Source organism: Myotis yumanensis, unplaced genomic scaffold, assembly GCF_028538775.1.
Source record: "Myotis yumanensis isolate MYYU_CA2020_CCGP unplaced genomic scaffold, mMyoYum1.0.hap1 SCAF_4, whole genome shotgun sequence".
NCBI classification, from domain to species: Eukaryota; Metazoa; Chordata; class Mammalia; order Chiroptera; family Vespertilionidae; genus Myotis; species Myotis yumanensis.
In genome coordinates, this window is record NW_027223755.1 from 43,734,489 (window position 1) to 43,757,131 (window position 22,643).

At 37.2% G+C, this 22,643-nt stretch overlaps 1 protein-coding gene and 1 pseudogene across 10 annotated transcripts in view; one reads left to right on the forward strand and one right to left on the reverse strand.

Annotated features, from left to right (window-relative positions):
* The first annotated feature begins 808 nt into the window (after window positions 1-808).
* On the forward strand, window positions 809-1,549 carry LOC139008451 (vesicle-associated membrane protein-associated protein A pseudogene; annotated as a pseudogene).
* A 7,920-nt stretch (window positions 1,550-9,469) lies between these two features.
* SSBP2 (single stranded DNA binding protein 2) overlaps window positions 9,470-22,643 on the reverse strand; it is a 214,780-nt gene continuing 201,606 nt past the window's right edge. For 9 of the 10 annotated variants that reach the window (XM_070412279.1, XM_070412282.1, XM_070412277.1 and 6 more), the window contains 2 exons: window positions 17,923-18,021; window positions 9,470-10,092 (listed from right to left, as the gene is read on the reverse strand). In XM_070412279.1, coding sequence (XP_070268380.1) covers window positions 10,063-10,092; window positions 17,923-18,021 — 129 coding nt within the window. In that variant the 3' untranslated portion in view covers window positions 9,470-10,062. The remainder of the gene's footprint in view (window positions 10,093-17,922; window positions 18,022-22,643) is intronic. The other variant, XM_070412280.1, reaches the window with a different exon arrangement.

Consider the following 22,643-nt stretch of genomic DNA (forward strand, 5'->3'; position numbering starts at 1 on the left):
ATAGGTCTCCAGGGACCACTGGGGAGGGGAACTAGCAGGAACAGATTGAGAAAGATTACTGCTAACTTGATTGGATGAACGATGAATCTTATGGTAAAGCTACTCAGTACAGTTTTTCCCAAAGCAAAATATCTTGAAAGATTGCTTAATGGACAAATGAATTCTTTTATAAAAAAATTCATTACAGGAAACATTACAGAAATTGTGAGATGCCATTACTACTTTCCGTAGGAGCTTAAGATCTGTATTGACTTGGGTTTTGAGTCTTTTTTGTCTTAATAATGTTCCTCAAAAGATTGGACTCTGTTCTTCCCAGTGCTTAAGTCACTCCTTGAGGAATAAAGTAGGTGTTTCAAGAGTCACATTAATTCTTTTAAGCTAGTAGCTACTTATGAAGGCACATTAACTTTTTAATAATTCTAAATAGTACCTTAACTACAAAGGCAAACTGTAGGTACTAGAGATAACAGGACTCCCAAATTCTCTCTAGAGAATTGGGGGGTGGGAGGAGGAAGAAAGAGAGAAAATTTAAGGCAATTCAACTCACGAAAATTATGTGAGTTTGGCTAGGGGCTCCCGGCTACACAGAGTCAGGTGGGGCACAGAGGGTTGCAGTGTTGTGGTCTCGGTGGCTAGTATGCAGTTGAGTCAGTTGTGAGATTGGATCCAGAGCTGCTGACTCAGCAGGTGGCTCACAACCCAGCGACATGGCTGCAAGTGTCTGGGTGCTGGAGCCATGACCTGGCCTCATCAGAGTTGGGCTGAGCTGCCGCTGCCGTTGTCTCCATCTCCAGCCAGCTGTCCTCTGATGGTGTCCGCCTCTGCGGCCATGGTGAAGCATGAGCAGATCCTGGTCCTCGCCCCTCCCACAGACCTCAAATTCAAAGGCTCCTTCACAAATGTAGTCACTACAAATCTTAAGTTGTGAAATCCATCATATAGAAAAGTATGCTTCAAAGTGAAGACTACAGCACCTTTTGGGTACTGCGTGAGGCCCCACAGTGGGATTATTGACCCGGGGTTGACTGTGACTGCTTCAGTAATGCTACAGCCTTTTGACTATGATCCCAATGAAAAGAATAAACACAGGTTTATGGTGCAGACAATTTTTGCTCTACCAAACATTTCAGATATGGAAGCTGTGCGGAAAGAGGCAAACCTGATGAGTTACTGGATTCTAAATTGAGATGTTTTTGAAATGCCCAATGAAAATGATAAATTGAATGACATGGAACCTGGCAAAGCTGTTCCTCTGAATCCATCTAAATCAGATGGACTCACACCAAAACCACAGTTTCACTCAATGACACTGAAACTGGGAAGCTCATGGAAGAGTGTAAAAGACTTCAGGGAGAAATGATGAAGCTATCAGAAGAAAATCGACATCTGAGATGAAGGCTTAAGGCTCAGAAAGGTAGCAGCCTCAGATAAGCCTGGATTAACCTCAACTGCATCCTTCAGAGATGATGTTGCCAGTCCTTTTCCTTCACTTCTTGCTGTAATTGTGGCCATTTTCATTGGATTCTTTCTAGGGAAAATCATCTGGTAGGTTGAAGCATGCAGAGTGCTATTTTTTTATTTTTCTCTTGACCAGAAAAAGATATGCTTACCTACCATTTCATTGGCAGTATGGCCCACGGTGACCATTTTTTCGTGTGTGTATAGTGTCATATAGGCTTTGCCTTTCTCTTATGGTTAGAAAACAAATAAATAAAAAACAACTGTTCAGCTACTGGAGTAAGTATATACTACCAGATCATCACTAACAGATGTCAGTCCTTTATGAAATTCATAAAGAATTGTTTTTTCTTTGTGGTTTTAATAAGAGTTCAAGAATTATTCAGTCTTCTAAATGTTATTTTAATAAACCCTTTAAAATTTATCTGTTGCTGTTACCTCTTGAAATATGATTTTTTATTGTTGTTAATCCTCACTCGAGGATATTTTTTCTATTGATTTTTAGAGAGAGTGAAAAGGATGGGGAGAGACAGAGAGAAACACTGATATGAGAGAAACACATCAATTGGTTGCCTCCTGCACACATACCAACTGGGGCCAGGGATTGAACCTGCAACCAAGGCATGTGCCCTGAACCGGAATTGAGCCCCGGACCCTTCAATCCATGGGCTGCCGCTCTATCCACTGAGCTAAACATGCTAGGGCTATATGATTTATTTAGATTGCTAATCTCACTCATTCAAGAAGTGCCAAAAGGTAGTCTGTGGGGAAATGGTGCCTTTTACAGTGTAAATTTGCTCCTTTACCTTTGCTAATATCCTGGTAGAATTTTTCTTAGCCCTTATGAGGCAATTGTCTGAGTTTTTCATCCTTACAATCCTATCCCATGGTATTTAACATAAAACAATACTGTAAAATATTATGTGAATTTCTTATTGAGCAAGTTAGGTTTCAATTGACCAAGATAATGCATGATTGGATGACTGATTCCTTCACCGACCTGTAAGAGTATTTTCTATGTGCTCTTCATTGTGAAAGGAAAACAAGTTTCTTTATTAGTCCTTGAAGTTACAGTCCCCATCCCACCACCTTAATTTGTGCTCTTTGGCTTAAACACGGCGTGAGAAGTAAGAGTCCCCATGATGCAGGCAGAAGTTGTCAAACTTTCAGCCCCAGGAAAAAGAGTGTTGTGCTCAGATGGGGTAAGCAAATGGATTTCATTCAAAGGAAGACAGAGGAGCCAATTCTGCAAATAAATTTCCAGGTCCTTTGCAGTGAGACTCCTCCCCGGGCCTCATCTCTCCTGGATGTAAAGGTCAAAGGAAACCTCCCACATCTACCTTCAGATCTTAGTGCATTAGCTAACTATCCCAGGAGAAGAAAGATTCCCTAATGGGAAACTAGTCTTATGAATCTGTGTTTGCATTCCAGAATTGTGCAGACTATGTTTTCCAGTGGAAAACAGTTCTACATAAAAACATCCTCAGAAACCAGTTCTTTTACATCTCTGACTGGTTTGTCTTATAATTAAGAGTTAGGAAAAATATCCCACATACTCTTTTAACATACTCATTGAAAACAAAAATTAGTGGCCAAGTAATTAAGGAATGCCTTGATTTTTATCTTTTAAACGGTAAAATCTAAATCCAATATATGAAATAAGAACGCATTTATTCGAGTTTGAAAGTTGAAATGTATTAATAAATCACTATTTGCACACACATGTACTCTCTCTGCTCAAGGCAAAAATTACCTAGTATTTTGGTTAAGTTCCTAGTTTCCCAATTCTACAAATCTTTTGTGTATAGGTGTTTTTATAATCCTTTTATTTATTTATTAAATACCTTTTTATTGATTCCAGAGGAAGGGAGAAGAAGAGAGAAACATCAATGAGAAATAATCATTGATTGGCTGCCTCCTGCACATCCCCCACTGGGAATCGAACCCGCAGCCCTGGCATGATTTATATATTTAATTGATAGCTAGGAATGAATTCTTAATCTAAATTATAGACCTTCCTCCTTCTATATTCTTTAATTTTTTCAATATATTTAAACTAAAATAAAAAATCCAGACAGTTTGCCCATTTCTCCCATCCCACCTCCGCCTCTTGTAACTACCAATCTGTTCTCTGTATCTATGAGCTTGTTTTTTGAGGATTTTAAAAAAGATTCTACATATAAGAGGGAACATACAGTATTTTTCTTTCTTTGTATGACTTATTTCACTTATATTATTGTTTATCCAGGGAGTAGTGTGCAGAACCTACATCAGAATCTACACGTGGGCAATGGTGAGCTGAGGCAACCATGTGGACGAATCATCAGAAAGATGAATGTACTTGAGAAGCATAGTTTTGGACAAATTATCTGCATAATTGCTTCAGATTTCCACATTATATGTGCTCCTATTTGGAATAAAATACCAAGCTTTTATCCACTGATACCTATTTGCTAATAATATGTTTTTTGGGATCCAAAGTTTAGTTATCTGACCACACAGAGCCAACCACTCATCATAGCCTTTTCTTAAACGTATAGAAATTTGTTTATATTACAGATTCCTGATGTTTACATAAGCCATAATGTCTATTTCAATTATATACACAGATGTCCACATTAGTTATATTTTGATTCACCACTCAGAAAATAAATACAGGGTGGTGCAAAAGTAGGTTTACAATTATTCATATGGAAAATGATACAATAATTAAAAATAATAATACAAGAATAAACTGTGTTTCATATATAATTATAAACCTACTTTTGCCCCACCCCATATTTATGCTAGCTTCATAGGAACAATTTCCTTTACTTTTTAAATGTGTAATAAAGCAGAGGCTAAAAACTAAATGAAAAGAAGGGTATAAACTAAATAAAAAGTTGTATTTTAAAATTAAGTGTGAAAACATATGCCAAATTAAGGGACATTTATGTACATATTTACGGCAACTTTTCTTATTACATGAATAGCTCAAATACCTGTGCAAAACATGAAGTGTTAGTTCCATCTGAGAATAAATGCGGTAATGGACATGTAGTACACCTGCACACGCACACAGATGCAAAATTCACAGAATGTGTCAGGTAGCTGGTGGCCATGGTGGAATTAAGATTACTGAGAGTCACCCCAGATTCCAATTTATATTTATACATACATTGTACATTTATAAAAACCTTACAAATAATCCTATTTTTCCAGGAAGACAATATAGGTAACAATTTAACACATATAGTAAGAAAACATCTTAAATTCATAAAATCACAATGAGGCAAATTAAACAATTCAATAAGCTGATGGCTATTATGAATAAAGAATTCACAATAAGGACTTTTCCATTTTTCATGTTTGACACAATAGCATGTTATTTATTTATTCCAACATGTAGTTTCTGTTAAGTTTTGAATTGTCTAAATGTAAGGAAAGTAAACCATTCTGAAATATGATCTGATATAAAGCCATGTACACATTTTAATCAGTAGTTTATACTAAGAAAATTCCTAGAGTGTTGCTAAATTTAAAGTTTGTAAACCGGACAGATTATTTGAATTATTGTTTCTTAATAAGTAGAAGGTTAATTATATTTTACTGAACAATTTCACCATGACATGAAAGAAATTTAGCTGACCATGTATTGTGTTCTGAGAACACTGTGAGGAATCCAAATTTCACTTTTTTGGCAATGTACTGAGGTCATTTGGTGCAAAAGAGAAAGTGGGATAAAGTTTTAATGTGAATTGGGAATAAACACTTTATATCACTTTTCTAGAAATGTTAACACTCACCTTTGTCATGTTAATTGCAGTTTATTTTAAAAATGAAATGCTATATATTCCTGGGAACAGATCATAACATTTCAATGACTGGGATAATCAAAATTAGTCCAATTTATCCTGAGGATAGTAAATCCACAGAGAGGGAAGACATAAACTAATTCTATACATGAAAACACTTAGTCCCACTTTAGAATTTACAATACCTATAGAGAGTGCTGTATTTAATTTGTAAGGATGTAGACAGCAAAAATATTCACATTAGGCTACATACAGAAAGTATGCTTTTCTATTCAGGAAGACCAATTATACTGTTAACAGGGAAAACTTAACAGAGGAAATTCTGTTTAGGAGACTTATTCAACTGAGAGTTTCTTTTTAGAATATAGTTTAGAAGAGTAATTAGAGAGGTCTCAGGTGTTTTTCATCTGTAGGTCATCTCTTTCTATCTGAATTACAGTTCCACGGGTAATGGTGAAATAAATTAAGAATATCAATTCTACTTATTGTAAACAAATGTCAACATCAAAAAACTATACTTAATTACTGCACAATTCCTGGCAGTGAAGTGACTAATGATGAAATGATCATTTATGATCTTACCTTTAGATGCAGTGCCTTCATAAGGGGGCCTACTGTGGATGAGCTAACATGGGTAGGTTAAAGCTGGGCACAGGAGATCCATCTGCTTATGTCTGTACTAGTCTTTTCATCCTAAATCACTTCCATCACTTACTTTGCCAATGAAATAAAAAGCAATCAAAGGAAAGAATTATGTTGAATAGTTACCAGTTGTGCTATAATAATGTAAATCATAATGGGAGTGTTTTGTGAGCCAACTTCACACTACCACCCCCAACAAACTTGTGCACACTTGCGAGCGTGCACGTGCGCGCACATGCACACACACACACACACACACACACACACACACACTGAGTATGCAAAATGGAATGGTAATTCCAGTGGTTCACGATTCTTTCTTTTATGTTTCCAGCATTTCTCAAGGTATGGTACACAGGCCCAGGGAGCCCCTTACACATGCTTACAATTGGGTACTACTCTTTTAAGCAAACACAGTCTCCTGTTTCTCACAGCAAATAAGAAACTTATTCCACCTTGAGGGGTTAAACAAAAAAGGACTAATCCACTTTTTGGAAATATTTTGGGCAACTTTCCCCCCTCCATATCGAACTTCTCCCTCACTATACACTCCTGCACCACTTGTATCAGTTAGTATTTTTGAGAAGTATAGTACCTAACACATCAAAATAGAGGGAAAACCAGTGTCAAAATACTATAATGCTTATCAAAGTGAAGTAGCTATGCTTTGCGGCTCTGTTTCTAATTAACAATGATAATCACGAAATGGAAATAGCAATGATTTCCCCTGGGAAAACTATATACTATATGCAAAAGAAAATTGTAAGGGCTCAGAAGGTAAAAATGTTCAGTCTGCATCTTATTTCTACTGGAAGGTGCAGGGACTGGGAGGGAGGGATGGAGAAAGCCACGCAAGAAACAATCAGGTCAAGTATGAAGGACTGGCACACTTTCTGCCAAGGGAGTTCTGGATGCTGCTGCGTGTTCCCAGAATGATCATGTGAAGAAATGGTGTGGACAGATGTAGGCTTCCTGTGTCCCAAGCGGAACTCATTTATTTCATTGGCTGTCTTTTAAACTACAGGAAGAGTGGTAACTGAATGACTTATGAAATGCAATGGAGTTCAGACATCTTAGAGAACCATAAAAATAGAAATGGACGTTTTCTCTATTTTATTTCTAGAAGGAAAGGGGTGTTTTGGGTACTTTCCATGGCTCGGAGAACAAAATTAATATATTAATCTTTGGCAGGAGAGAAAACTTAACCTCAGGTTCCTAGCGGTGTAATTCTTATTCATCAGTGACTGAGTCCAAACTGGAACACTGAAAAGGAGCACAAAGATTCACCCACTGAACATGTGTGTATTACCAGATCAAGGGCCCTCCATAGCCTTTGTTCCCATGGGCAACTTGACTATAAGACAGACGGCTGGTTAAGATTATACATACCTTAGAGAGCATCTGACATGTATTTTCAACCGTGTGAGTTAGGCAGAATGCAAAGCAGAGTAATAAGAATTAACGTTTTCATCTATTACTTATTTTCACATTTCATATGTGCATTTTCTATGTTCAATGTAGGCAAGAATTGCTGACATTATTACTTGGAGGTGAAATATGTAGAAATAACTCAGGAACAGGTATTATATATCAAAAACAAACAAACACATGGATGGAGATGGAAAACACAAGAGAAAACATTGTCGTCTTATAGGAGAAAAGGAGGTTTAAATGATTCAAAACCTAAACAAAAATTAATATACAGATATAGCGTCCTCTATTTGGTACATGAGAAAAGTATTTGATATTAAAATTAAGTATCCTTACTTTCTGGTTCTCTTGAATATAATTTTTTCCTTAAAAATAAAATTTCAACTATTCCGGGAATTTAAAAAATTTGAAATAACTATTTTTAATCTGGGTTCCAAGAGAGAAAAGTAAGTAAATACTTATGATGAGCTGATTGCAATACCTTGAAAAAAAATCAAATTTTACTCCTTTTTTTAACCAAATAGGCCAGAATTAATGGAACCCATATTGCTAGTTATATTCCAATACTACCCCCCAAATAAGGGCCAACTAAAATAAGGTCCATGATTCTTTGTGATAATAAGAAACAATACCTTCTTAGAAGGCAAATAAAAGAAATTCAAGATCAGTAACAATGAAAAAAACTCAACCAAACATTTGAAAATTCTAGATTAAGCTTAACCACAGGACTGCCGGTGTTCACACAGTTATCACAAACAGTGGAAGTTAAAATTATTCCGGTAAATTTATGTGCCAGTACAAAGTGTCATCTTCAAGCTGCCTTGGCTTGAGTCAAACAGATCTTTTAGTCTGAATTCTTCATGAAAGTCCTTGAAAGCCTGAAGCTGTTCTCCAGTGCACAGTCCTGGATTCCTGCAAAGGATGTAAGGGCGACTCCTTTGATTAGAACTTAAATCTGAACATACATTTAACTCGGCCTCTCTTTTTCCCTTCAACAGATCTGCCCAGCATCCCTGTGTCATGCACAGGCAAACTCCTTATTTTCATAAGGAATAGATCACTACAAATTTTAGAGAAATAATAACCTGGGTCAGGAATCAGCAAATACATGTTAGAGACCATAAGCCTAAAGAAAGGAGTCCTCTTACCAGAAATTAAACAATGCTTTTCAAAATCTTTGGAGTTTGAAAACATAGTGGATATTTATCAATGGTTATTTACATCACAATTTTAGCAGAAAAGATTACCAACTTATCTTTCTGAGTCTACAATTAAAGTTGTCACACTTTTCTATTGTGATTTTGGTGTTTGTACCTAGGATTGCACACAAAAAATATCCTAAAAGATCTGGAAAGTGCCATGGGGCAAGGGGCTTTCATAAGAAAAGTGGTTAAATTTTTTTTTCTAGCATTTACTCATTTTTTTTTTCTGAACAGTGACACAATGTAGGTGTAGCCTGCTGACGTCAATGGCCAAATGAAATGCAGTTCCGAAATGATTTCAGTATCGGGCTGTACCCTGGGCAGAGAGCAGAGCCCAGCAGGGACCCTGCAGATCAATGCTGCTGCTGGGAAGCTGGGCACCTGGGCAGGAAGGCAGCAGCCAGAGCCCTGGGTGTGGGGAAACTCTTTCCTCCTTGGGCTGAAAGTCTCAGTCATGTGAGGGCAGCTTCTCTGCAATGTCTATGTGGAAAAATGTTCACAAAAGGTCAGAATAAAAATCAGATACCAGTTCACATTAGTATGTTATTAAAAATTTAGCTCTAGTATTCCTGGTGACAAGTGACAGATTCAAGCAAATGGTTTTTCTGATCTCTCTGGTTTTTATCGTGGCATAAAGAAAATATGTTGCTAAAAACATGACAAGCCCCATCACTTTATTGCTATGTTCTAAGCAATTGGTACTAATTAAGGATTTTCTGTATCTAAAACAAACAAGTCAAGAATTTCATCTCAAGCAGTTATTGCAGAAATATACTGTTAGGTCCCAGTTAAGCTTTTGTTGATGTATTTTTTTTTAAACAAAAGGTACAAAAATATTTTCACTAAAGGTAACTGAGAAATTGCTTGATTTGACATAAAGATGAAGACAGTTTCTTCTTCTTCTTCTTTTTTTTGAAAGAGTACACTTTGTGATTCACAGGGTAACTTGCATCAGACGCGATTTAATGAAAGCTCTCAAATAAGCGATTTTATTCCTATCCATGATTGCAGACATTTACAAAACCATAACATCTGAGTTCACCTTAAAAAATAACTTATATAAAGCAGTGATATACACAGCACAAAATAGTTCAGGGAGGGGCAGGAGCAACTTTTAATAATTAAAATGTAAACGTGAAAAAAAAAGGGATGGAATAAAAGTCCCTACTCATTTCTACTTAAGATGTCATGTGATAGTATTTTACAATGTCCTGTGGGCCAATGTATGCATGTGTATATGTCCATATAACATACACATATACAATACATCCTCTTTCCCACACATATACATACACAGATAATTATTTGCAGTTCATTTTAGGGCAATTCTAATATGCCGCTCCGTACAGTTGTTTGAATCACGTTTGGACCCGCTTTCTTCACAAAATAGGGGAGAGAGCAGGAAATAAAAAGGTTGGTTTGGTGTGACTGAGATTCCTTTGTTTAACTGTACACTGTGATGAATAATTTTCTTCCCTAGTAGTTCTGTGAAGGGCTGACTCACTGTGGTTTTCATGAGGAGACTTGGTAATGGATCACACACTCATTGTCATGCTAGGGGAATACTAGAAAGAAAGAAGAATCCATATTTTAACAACAATTCTTTCACAGACCACTAATGTTCTTCGTGGTAAACAATAGTAACTATGAATTTTAATGTCTTATAATCTTTTATGCTCAAGTTTTTAACCTCATACAACATAAAAATAAGGAACTATAAAAAGAATAAATGCATACAGAGTTGACTTAGTCCTGAAAGTTTTAACATTTCCTCTGGAAAGTAACCATTCACATTCTCTCCCTGGACTCAGGTGGATGATAATTACCCAGTTCCTCGGGCCTTTCCTTCCAGCAGATTCATGGGCATTTGTTATAATTTGGGTAAATCCAGTCCAAGGCTGAATCATAATGAAATAAGGTGGAGGGACAGTCTTGCTATTTACTAGCCATGTAAACTTGGGAGGTTACCTAAGCTTTCTGAGCTTCAGTGTCCTCACCTATACAATGGGTTTAATGAGACCATCCACTTTAAGGGGGTTTTGGGAGGATTAGATATATAACCCTTAAAACCATGTATTGATTGAATACACAGCAAAGACTCAGTAAATATTTGATTAACAGTGTAAGGGAAACAAAACAAAAACAACTCCCAGCTGGCCCTAAGAAGTTATCATTAAAGCATTTAGAATATTTAAGAGTCTAGCTCAGTGGTTCTCAACCTTCCTAATGCCGCGACCCTTTAATACAGTTCCTCATGTTGTGGTGACCCTCAACCATAAAATTATTTTCGTTGCTACTTCATAACTGTAATTTTGCTACTGTTATGAGTCGTAATGTAAATATCTGATATGCAGAATGTATTTTCATTGTTACAAATTGAACATAATTAAAGCATAGTGATTAATCATAAAAACAGTATGTAATTATATATGTGTTTTCCGATGGTCTTAGGCGACCCCTGTGAAAGGGCTGTTTGACCCCCAAAGGGGTCGCGATCCACAAGTTGAGAACCGCTGGTCTAGCTACTAGTATACTTAGCATATAAACCTCTTCCCTAATCTAATCTCAACCCACAGTCTTTTCTGGGTGGGTGGAGGGCATTGTTGTTACATGTTTCTTGTCAGTTCGATTTGGGTGAGGCTTTCAGAAATTTGGAAGTGGTCTCCAAAATGATTGCGAGAGGAATCGAGAGGAATTATTTCGATGATTATGCCAATCTACCCTCCTGTTCTTGAGGGACAGACTGTGATAGGAGAGTTGTAGAGCAGCACCTTCCAACAGAACTTTCTTTAATGATGGACATGTTTTAAGACTGTGCTGCCCAACATGGAAGCCACTATCTGCATGTGGCTACCGAGCACATGATACGTTGGTAATGCCACTGAGGAACTAACATTTTAATGTTATTTAATTTACTTAAGCTTAAATATCCACATATAGCCAGTGGCCCACATCTTGGACAGCACACTTCTACAGCGTCTGACGTGAGGGCAGGGCCTCCACTCCCAAGAGCATTTCTAGATTAAAATATACACGTGCGCCCTGAAATACTACACAGGCTTTATTAGAACCCTATGAGGACCAGGGCAGAGGGGAGTTCCTTTTAACATGTTAATAATGATTGTGCCTGTGGACAGAGGCAGGTAAAGTCCAGGGGGTTGGTCCCAGGTCCCAGGGACTTAACCTGGACCAGTGATGACCCTGGAAAAGGGAGCATACAAAAGGGAGCAGATGGGAAAGAATGACATGGATTCCACATGAGCTGAGGTACTGCAGGAACCAGAAACAAGGTAAAAGGTGTGCACTTAGATAAGGATGGACTTACTAATATAGACAAAGTGAGATTCCCAAGAAAGAGCAGAAGGTGACAATGGCTCAGTTGGCTGGACAGAAAGTCATTAGGTGTAAATCCAGGGCTCAAATAAAAAACACTCATTGATCCTGAATAAAGGTGGATGACCAGGCCTGAAACCAGGTCACTAGACTCTCGGGGAAGACCGTGTTAATCTTTTAAACACAGGTCAAATCAAGGAAAATCTACTTGTTAATCACTTAACAGCCTCAAATTTCTTTTCAGTATAAGAAAGCTAAATTATGTGTTACTGACTCTGTATGTTGCATTACAGTGAGTAGGGTGATTGAAAAAAGGAGACTGCCAGAGAAGAGAAAGGGGATTCAGTTTGATAGAAAACTTCTCCCCTTTACCCTTGATAATGGCAGCAAAGCAAAGCAAAGCAAACAAAACCCAAAACCAACAGCGATCACGAACAAGGACTGATGAAATGGAGCTCACCCCTGACCCGGTGCTGGAAGGGGGATATGCCCTCATTTCATCAGAAGGTGCCATGCAAATCTCCCATCATAAACAATGGCAGCAAGCTTCAAAGAACTATGCACAGCTTTTGATGAAACAGAATTATATTTTGGTATTTGACTTTAGGTGTAAGAATAAACAACAGGAAAATAAATGGATAGCAAGGTTTCATTAAAAGTAGAAAAACTTAGAGAATATGGAAAAAAAAAATGGGCACAGAAAAATGTAATCTATCCTTTCTATAGCTACTGTTCTTTACAGTAAGAATCGGTGATTCCGTCAGTGCCGTCCAAGCGGACTTTCTGCGATAGTGGATGTTTTCTGTGCTGTCCTATACAGCAGCCACTAGCCACACATGGCAACTGACTCTTATAATGTAGCTAGTGCAGGTTAGGAAGTGAAATTTTAGTTGTATTTTGTTATAATTAATTTAAATTTAAATAACACAGCCAAATCATCCATCATTATTTCAAGACAAATATTTTATTGGGCATATTGTGCCAGTAATCTAAAAACAGTAAGAGATACTAAAGCATTTCAGAAAAAAACTTTAAAGAAAATGTCTGAAAAAATAACAAAACTTGTGGAGAAGTCATAATGAACTCCAGAGATCATTTCATTTAATGCACACCTTGGATCATCAGGATTTTAGAAATTCTTCAATCCTTTTTCATAGGATTATTCCAGCTGATTCACATGTCACATATGTCATGTCATGTTAGGGAATGCAGTTATAGATATATTATAGCCTTCTTTCTAATATGCACTGTCAAAAGTATAGGTGCAGGTAAATATATATATATATATATATATATATATACACACACACATATATATATATATATATATATACACACATATATATATATACACATTCTCTGTATGTCAAGCATGTTTGTTAGTTGCTACCATCTTTTCAGTGACAATTGTTAAGATTTTTATCCTGTGATATTTCAAATGTTTTACAGAGAAATGAAAACTTGTTACAGATTCACTGGGAAGTTAGGAGAGCGAGGCTTGTCCGGGGAGGAAACGAAGTGAAAAAATAAGGCACACACACAAAAAGGGAAAGTAAAGGTCAGTCAGAAAGGAAGGAAGCAGCAGCTCCAAGCAGCACAACTCAGAAAAATTAGCAAGCATCTGCTAATGGTGTCTGGATGGTCTACGTAGCTGTGAAATGATGCTCTGTGTGTATTTGGAGCAGGTTAATAGATTGCACGGATGTCTGAGTGTCTACATAGTGATGTGTTGTTTGCATGGCTCAGGCTACAACCTGCTCACCTGCTGCTGCTTTATTGGAAATGCTTCAACTATGTAAAACTAAGGAACATCACAAGATTTCTAGAACAACCCGCAGAATGCACATGGCAAAAGGTATTCTGCTACTGGTTACTGTTCTTTGGAGGAGAAGTGGCTTATAGTTTTCCAGAAGTAAAGGAAGAGTAGGTGTTAAATGGGGTATCAGATTTAGAGACATTAAATATTCATGGTGTACTGTCCTAGACCACCCTGCAATGTTTTCCTTGTGTGGCCGCCGCAGTATGTGAAGACACACTGTCATGTGAGTGGCAGAATCCTGGGATATCGGATTGTCCTGTTTCAAAACTGTTCTGAGTCTAGTTCTCCTCCAGGAGATGATAAAATGGCTCTGATAAAGCTGCTGACAGCATTAGTGTTTGGTTTGGCAAAAAGAGAGTGAAACCTCAAGGTATAATTTTCAGCACATACCAGCTTGTTTTACCTTTTTATGTAAAATATATTTTGAAATGAACATGCCTCGGTATGTACTAGAGAATCTATGGCTTTCCCTTTTTTATACCCCTTTCATGCTCATGGAATGTGCATGATATCCATTAAATCCCAAACAATGTTTGTAAGTTCCTGTTTAATCACGTCAAGAACACCTCAGATCTCACTATATTTCTATCACTACATATGTAGATAATATTTTATTTTCTTAATGAGAGATAAGTATACTGCAGCTACTCTGAGCTAAACTAAAGTGAGATAAATTTAGTGTGTATATGACTATGTAAAAAACATCGGCCATATGTGATTTCTTTGCAATAGCAGGAAATGACAAAAGCAGTAAGGGCGTAAGAGATGATCTCGCAGTTTGTTTCTGATTCCTATTTGATATCATGATTTTAATATCATGTTTGCTCAGTTGATTATAGTTTAATGCCATGGAGAAAATATTCTGCTAAGTTAATTCAAGAAATAAGGTAAGTGACTTTTTTACTTGAGAAGCATGAAACATTTATTTTTTGAACTAAGCCCTTTTGTATTCTGTATTTTTAAAACCAAACATTTCACCGAATTTACACTAGGGGGCATCTTTGTTTCTTGAAATAAAGACCTTGTTTACGATCTAATGGATCTAATGAACAGAGGCTGAAGAGTGAAAATTTCCCGATTCATGTTTTTCTGTGTAAAGCATGTTGGCATAGCAAGGTTTCTGACTTCGGTGGGGAATCTTTGTTTCTATATGAATTAAATAAAAAAGCACATGTGAAGTGACCAGGATAGTGTGTGTACATGGTAAGCACTCAATAGATGTTTGCTTCCTTCCCAGGCCTCTTTCTGTGGTTTAGCTTCAAGATAAAGACCAACAAATCTTCAAAAGGCAGACTGCTCAGCAATATGTGCTTTTCAGAGTTATGGGCATTAAAAAACCCCCACGAACTTTAAATGTTTATTCATTGGAAAATTTTCTTTTGAAAGTATGTTCTTTTTTTCTTTTGAAAGTACGCTTATTAAATCTGGGGACAGTGAAACAAGGAAGGTCTTAGGATAGAAGCAGCAACAGGGGAGAGCCCAGGTGGGCCACTCTGGCTCTAGAGCTGTTACAGGACAGAAATGAGCCAAGGCGGGGCTGCTGTCAGCTCACTGGGAAGTCGCAGGAAAGGGGCCTTTGCAGACATTATAACTTACTGGCGATACCTAGTCTACTTCTTCCTGAGGCCTTACATTTGTCAGCATGGAATCTCCTTTGTCTTCCTTCCTCTCTGCTCTCATTTCTTGATCTTTAAAAAAAAAAGTCTAAACAAAAATGTGTGGTGATGTGATAGAGAAAACCACAGAAAACAGTGACATCATTCATGAGCAGAGCCCCCACCTGGTGAACAGGAGAATGGAGCCCCAGGGGGACCTGCTGCTAAGGCCGCACCACCTCCAGCGGGGGTGCCCTTTCTCAACCACCATCCAATTATTTTGCCTTTGGAGACTTTTCTGGTGGGGACAGGAGAGAGGGAGGGAGAAGAAAAGGTAGGGACTGTTTTCCCTCACTTTGCAGAGCATTTTACCTTCTTCTAGGCCTCAAGGGCAGGGGTCAGGGTGGGCGAGGCCCTGCTCCAGCTGCTCTCTTTTCTATGCACAAATTCACAAAAGGACCTGCTGTTCTATGAGAACATACTCCACTTGGGGTTAAAGGGTGAGGCTGGTGTGTATTCTGCACAAAGACACTTTTAAAGTCCTGTTATATCTGATTCTTTGATCACCACAGGGAGAATTCTGGTGCCAACTCTGAGGTGTCACCCCTTCCCTGTAAACAAGGCAGCAGTCAGGAATGACAGATCTGGGAGGAAGGAGAGGGGACAGCTCCTCTGGAATTCATGTCATATGGAAACTTTAAAAAAAGTTTTCTTATCCAATCTAAAATAAATAATTTCCTCTATGCTTTTAAAACACCTGGTTTATACCTATGATAGTACTTATTAATCTGACATATGGTTTAATTAGTTTTGTAAGTATGTTCTCTCCATCTGATTACATTTTTTGAGGTTAGGGATGTGTTATATTTATCTCAGAATACTTTGTCCTTAACCTACTGCTTTGCATAAAGCAGGCTCAATAAATGTTGAATTGAAATGAAGTAATTATCATATACCTCACTAATTTATAGCATTTTATTGCTGGAAAAATTAGCATAAAAATAAATGCACCTAATTAGATCAAGTAAACATTAACCAATTAATTAAAATTAACTAATTTGTCCATAGTCTTGCAACAAACTAATGAAAGAACCAGGGTGTAAGAAATAATTTCCATAATCCTAAGCATTATGACAAACTACATAGTTTCTCATGTATTTCCTATTTCCTCATCATGAATGGGCTACTCTGGATTTTTTTTAATATGAATTTTTATGTATGCCTTCTTTGTCCTTGTTAACATACATATACACAGAGTGGGGCAAAAGTAGCCTTACAGTTGTTTATATGGAAAATAATACAATAATTAGTAAATAATAATAATACTACAAAAATAAGCTCTTTTTGCATACTCACAACTGTAAACCTACTTTTCCCCACACCTGTGTTTATATATCCTGGAAATAAAACAGACAAACCAAAGATCAGCATAACTGCATTTCTAGTTTTAACAGAAGTGAAGTAAAAAATCAGGGCCAGTCTTATCCCATGCAGAGGCGCTAGGTCAACACCAAGAAGTAAGAGAGTCCACAGAACACCCAATCTTGGGTCCATTTGGAAAGCACTGTTCTGTGCAAAAGTGGGTAAGCGACCAGCCACTGCTTCCACTCTGATGGTGTCTCCTCTACTGAAGGTTGAACCAGGGCAACATGAGGGAAGCTTTTTGTTCGGATTCTGTTTGTAGTTGGTAGAGCCTCCATAATCAGTTTTAAAGATGGCGATCATGTGCGGAGGCACTGGCCCTGGGACTGAAATTCGTCTGGGTCTGAAACCCTTTCTGCCATGTTCCAGTCCAGTGGCGCTGAGCAGAGAGTGTGCAGCAGCAGCACCTACAAAGCTTTTCCACATTCAGGTTTGCTCAGCCCCACTCCTGGAAATTCTGATTCACCAGGTCTAGGGAGGGTTCTGGCAAATTCTATTTTTAAAAATTCTATAGATGCTTTTAATGTGAAATATTAGTTTAAAAGTCATTGTATTATGTAATAACCCCTTGAAAAACGACAGCACGTTGTCTTTTTGGTCTCACCAGTGCCTAGCACCGCCCACTGTACATGCTCAGTGATTGTTTATTAAATGAACAAGTGAACTTTATTGCTTCTCTTTTTGTGCTTGTGTACCACTATGGAGATATGAATGATACTGCCTTTGCTTAACACTATACTTACACTCAAAAAAGAAGCTGGGTAGTCAGCTTAGATTAAATGTAAAAAACAGGTTAACAATGTAAAACCAGGGAGTGAGGCCTAGTGGAAGTACAGACATCTAGATAATTTTCAGAGCCTTAAGGACAGACAGCACTAAGCACAGACCTGGGTTTGCAGTGATCCAAAACATTTTAGTAATGGGAGAACTTACAAAAATTACCAAATACGCAACCTATTTCCAGTGTGCTCCTGATGGTGGATGTTCTGTATGAGAAAGTTAGTATTATAATTTTTGTTTTTGTAACTATGTATGTATATGGGAGTAAAAAAGAAAAAGTTTATTTTTATATTTTTTTCAAATAAATTTCACTTAATTTTCTGACTTTTAAAAGATCAACCTATTGAACTCTAAACAGTTGTAATAATGGCTTTATGCATTACTTCTAATAGAAGAGCTTCAGAAATAAAATCTGGATATAATAATGTAGTCAAGGGAATACTTACACTCTCACTCTGAAAAGGATTTAAGAAATTTCCCCCCATTTCGCTATCATCCCTTGGAGTGCCCGGTTGATTACTCAGGCTCATATTATTGGGAGAGTTCTGTAAACAAGATTTAGAAAACAAGGCATTGTTGAAGATTTTAATTTCCCTCTTGCATTGTACTGTTTCAAAATTGGAATCTATAGCAGCATCTCTACGGACAAAGCCGACTTGTGATTCTAATCTTAGAGCATGTTTTCTGGTTCATTCTTTGAACCTTGACAAGTACTAATGCTTTCCCAAATGAAAATTAAAAAACACACAGAACACCCGAAATAACCCACCACAACTCTTTTTCTTAGTCTCAGAATCAATATTTATTCAATTTCCCACCCTCAGCTTACAGAGTTCCTAGAACTCTGGAGAGTTTAAAAACATTTCCAGCAGGGGCACGATGAAGAGCCAACCTACTGATCAGGCATGACGGAGTGACACCTTCTCTTGGTAATTTTATTAGTCAAACATCAAAAGATCACCGTTTTCATAAACATTTCCCTTTCATTTCACATACGGTTTGCACAGTAACACTATTTTAACCATTATTTTTATATGAACCATAAGGAAAAAAAGAAGATAGTTAACAACTATAGTTAAGAACAAGAGAAATACCTCAGGACCTGAGAATTCAATATGTGCTTTTAGAAGAAAAGAAGGCTCCGAGATGAACCTGCGTTAGAACCTTTTTCTATCATTAGTTTAAGAATAGATTTACTTTGAAACTTTCCTTTAAGATAAAGTGGTTGATATTAGCAATCTAATCAAACACCAAGCAGTATATCACTTCATGTTCTATTTAAATTTTCTAGTCTAATTATTACCGTACAATGTTAGCCCTGTGAGGGCGTCTGATACTCCACATCTATAGGAAATACGAACTGAATGGCATTGGCGTATAAAGCCCGTTCACACAGAACTGAGACTGTGACTGAGGGACTCTTCCAAGCTCCAATTTATAGACTTGTAAAAAGAAACTTCAAGGTTAAAATTTTTTATTTGTTATTTCAAGTGAGAGAAAGATTTAATATTTTTTTCCCTAAGCCATTGACATTGTACACTTGGCTGTTTAAAAGAAAATTGCACTGATGGTGTGACTTAACTAAAGACAAGTTATGTCATAAAATTTAAAATTGTATGAATGAGAATATGTGCTATTTTAAAAATAAGGCTAAGTGCACAGCAGACACAGGTACAGGAAGCGGCGGAGTTCCGCTTGTATGTTGTCCTGCTGTGCACCCCACAGGGAGCAGCTGACAACCAGGAGCCTCCGTCCACAGAAGCTCCATTTGCCAATGAACCACACCAGCTGGAGAACCATGGTTAATAGCAGAAAGAGAACTCTTTTTTTTTTTAATGAATTACTCTTTAAAAATGTTAGTTTTCCAAGTATATTGAAAAGCAAATCTACATTGAAATGAACATGGATAACTTGATTTCCAAAAAAACAACATGTGAGTAGAATTTAATTAAGTGCAACTAACAAAGCTATACTTATTCATGATTAAAGTTACTAACTAATCAAATATGTTTGGAAACTGGGAATGATAATGCTGACTTAGATAAAAAATAAAAGTAAATTTTACAAATATTTTAAGATTCACCCCAAATCTAGGTCTTTTGGGGGAAGGCAGATTTCTGTCATTTCATATATATGGAGAAACTGATAATCTTAGAATAAAAAATAATCTAACATCTACCTACAGGTATGTGAGGATGCACCTTGGAGCTGAAGACTTCTACAGATTCAGACAAATCTATGATATACGCCCTCTCCACTCTAGTGGAACGTTCCCATTCCCAGCAGCTCCTGAGGTGCCCCAGAGGAGCAGCATATCTGATTGAGTCGCAGTGTTCTCAGACTCTGCTGCGCTTTTGCCATATCTCATTTCTTGACTTACAATTTTGAAAGTTTATCTAACTTAAAATCTGATTCCTGACTCAATGTGATTTTAAAATATTTGAAATTTGAAAGTAATATTGCATTACTATTTAAATATTTAGAAGAAATATTTTTAAAACTCTCTCAGCGTTATTATTTTTGATTTTCGTGCATTATTTTCATATCATGGTGACTCAGCATTGCACACTTTTGTGTGGGGTTATATAAGAACACTGAGAGGAAGATACAAAACTGAACTAATACCAGATCTCTGAAACCTACTCCTTTCTAGTTCACTGGGCATGTCTGAAAATCTTGAAATCTTAAAAAAAAATCTGAAGTAATCTCTATAAAATGCTGCAAAAAAACAACAAAAGTTTCTAATGGGGGGTCTTAAGGAGATTGTGCTGTCCACGATCACTGAGTGACATGATGAAGATAAAGTCACACTCAATACAGGCACCTGAGGAACAGTCAAGATGGTTCCAAACAACAGGCCGGAACAAGTTGTGAGGGTGGGTGGCAATGAACTGGGTGTATATTTCAGTTAACTGTAGGTATGTTTGTGTGCAGTGCTCAGGAGATTTTATCATGAAGGCAAGAATATAATGCACAAAAAGGGCTTAGGTGGGTCAAAAAGGCACTCCAGTTGCTTAAGCATATAATTAGGGAGTACAGAGCACAAAGAATACAAGCAAAATTTACTTTTAGCAACATTAGGCATTTTGGTTGCATTTTCTACTTCTGTTAATGTGTACTTTATTCCTTACTTGTAGTCTAAGAATTTAGCTTGAAAAACTATAGTTAAAATTATATTAATCCCATTTTCAAAGGATTTTCTTACATTCTCATTCACCTCACCCTTTTTTCAAACTGGAATGTTTCCCCTACTTAAGCTATGACATCATATACAAATGCTATTTTAAGTATACATGTGCCTGTGCGTGGGCTCGCACACACCCAATTTCTTCTGGCTAACACATTTAATTCATTTAGCTCTCTCTTCTGTGATTTTTATCTTGCAAGTTTTCTTCCATATCATCTCTTAATTAGTTAGTTATTGTTCCTTCTCCCACCTATCCCCAGAAATTGCTCCAAAACTTTCAAACTGCTATTTAAAAAGGGAACACTTGTAGAAATTTGGGCTCTGTCTATAATTGGAAGAAAATAATATTGACAGTATTCTAAGCCCTTTGGAAGTGAATTTTGATTTGATTTCTCACAGGCAATAGCAAGGTTTATAAGTGTCATTTTGACTCCGCCATTTTCCCAAAAGAAAAAACTGCCAGTCCAGGTTCCCTCAGGGGGTTAAGTGAGCGAGAACTCAGGCTCGCAGCTGAGATGATAGCAAAGATCTGTAGTTGTTGATGGGCAACCCTGCAAATGGTGTGGGATATTGAACTGGAACTAAGGTTCATGAGGTTCGAAAGGTTCAGGTTGGAAAGACTCCTTTGATAATTTATTAAGCATGACATGATCAGATTGTGCCTTCTGATTTTTTTCCAAACTAAAAAAATATAAATGCTAAGTATCTTAATGTGAACTGCAGAATTTATTTAGGTGAACTCCTTCTAAGAAAACAACCATCTGCTCCTTTCTAACCCCAACTCCTAAAACAACTCCAAGGCATAATATTTTTGTTCCACTGATTGAATGAATGACTCCTCAGTTGCAAAAGGGATGACAAGAATTTCACTTTTCATTAAAAAAGGCTTCTAGCCCTAGTTGGTTTGGTTCAGTGGATAGAGCGTCTGCCTGCGGACTGAAGGGTCCCAGGTTTGATTCTGGTCAAGGCCACATGCCCAGGTTGCCAGCTCGATCTCCAGTAGGGGGCATGCAAGAGGCAGCCAATCAATGATTCTCTCATCATTGATGTTTTTCTCTCTCTCTCCCTCTATCCTTCCTCTCTGAAATCAATAAAAAAATATTTTTTAAAAAAGGCTTCTAGCCGAAAATGGTTTGGCTCAGTGGATAGAGCGTCAGCCTGCGGACTGAGAGGTTCCGGGTTCGATTCCGGTCAAGGGCATGTACCTGGGTTGCAGGCACATCCCCAGTGGGGGATGTGCAGGAGGCAGCTGATCAATGTTTCTCTCGCATCGATGTTTCTAACTCTCTCTATCTCTCTCCCTTCCTCTCTGTGAAAAATCAATAAAAATATATTAAAAAAAAAAGGCTTCTAAATTAAAAGTGAATTCTGCATTATGAGAAAGGTGCATATAAGTTTTACTAGGTAATCCTCAACTGAGCAAGAGTCATGTTAAAACTCTTCGTTTGGAGCCCTGAGCTCATTTTGCCAGTAGAATAGTGCTGTCAAAAGGGAGTTGACAGTGTGGGTTCCTAGCCTTGTCCACAAAAGGTAGCATAATGAAGAGGAAAATATTTAGTATCTGTACAGTGTTTCATAGCCCTTGCATATGATTCTCAACAATTTTATGATCTAGGTAAGAAATGACCTATAAGCTCTATCTCTTATTTTAGAGCTAAGAAAACAAAGCCTAAGAGAAATCAAGTAACATGTTGCCACCAAAACTTGTAAGTAGTAGAACCAGGCTTTCTGATTCTCAATTCAGTAACCTTCACCTTACATATAAAATGCATAAAAAAGAGTATATTTACAATTAAAAAATAGAAAAAGAATTGAAATGGTACTAAAAAACAACACTTAAAAATGGAATAAGAAATTTTAAAAAATATGTAATATTGATGCTTGATAAAATACAGGTTTAATTGGGGAACTGAGGAGATGTAGCTGGAGATCTAAGAGGGATTTTAAACCAAACTGCTAAGCAGTAGTGGGCAAGATTAT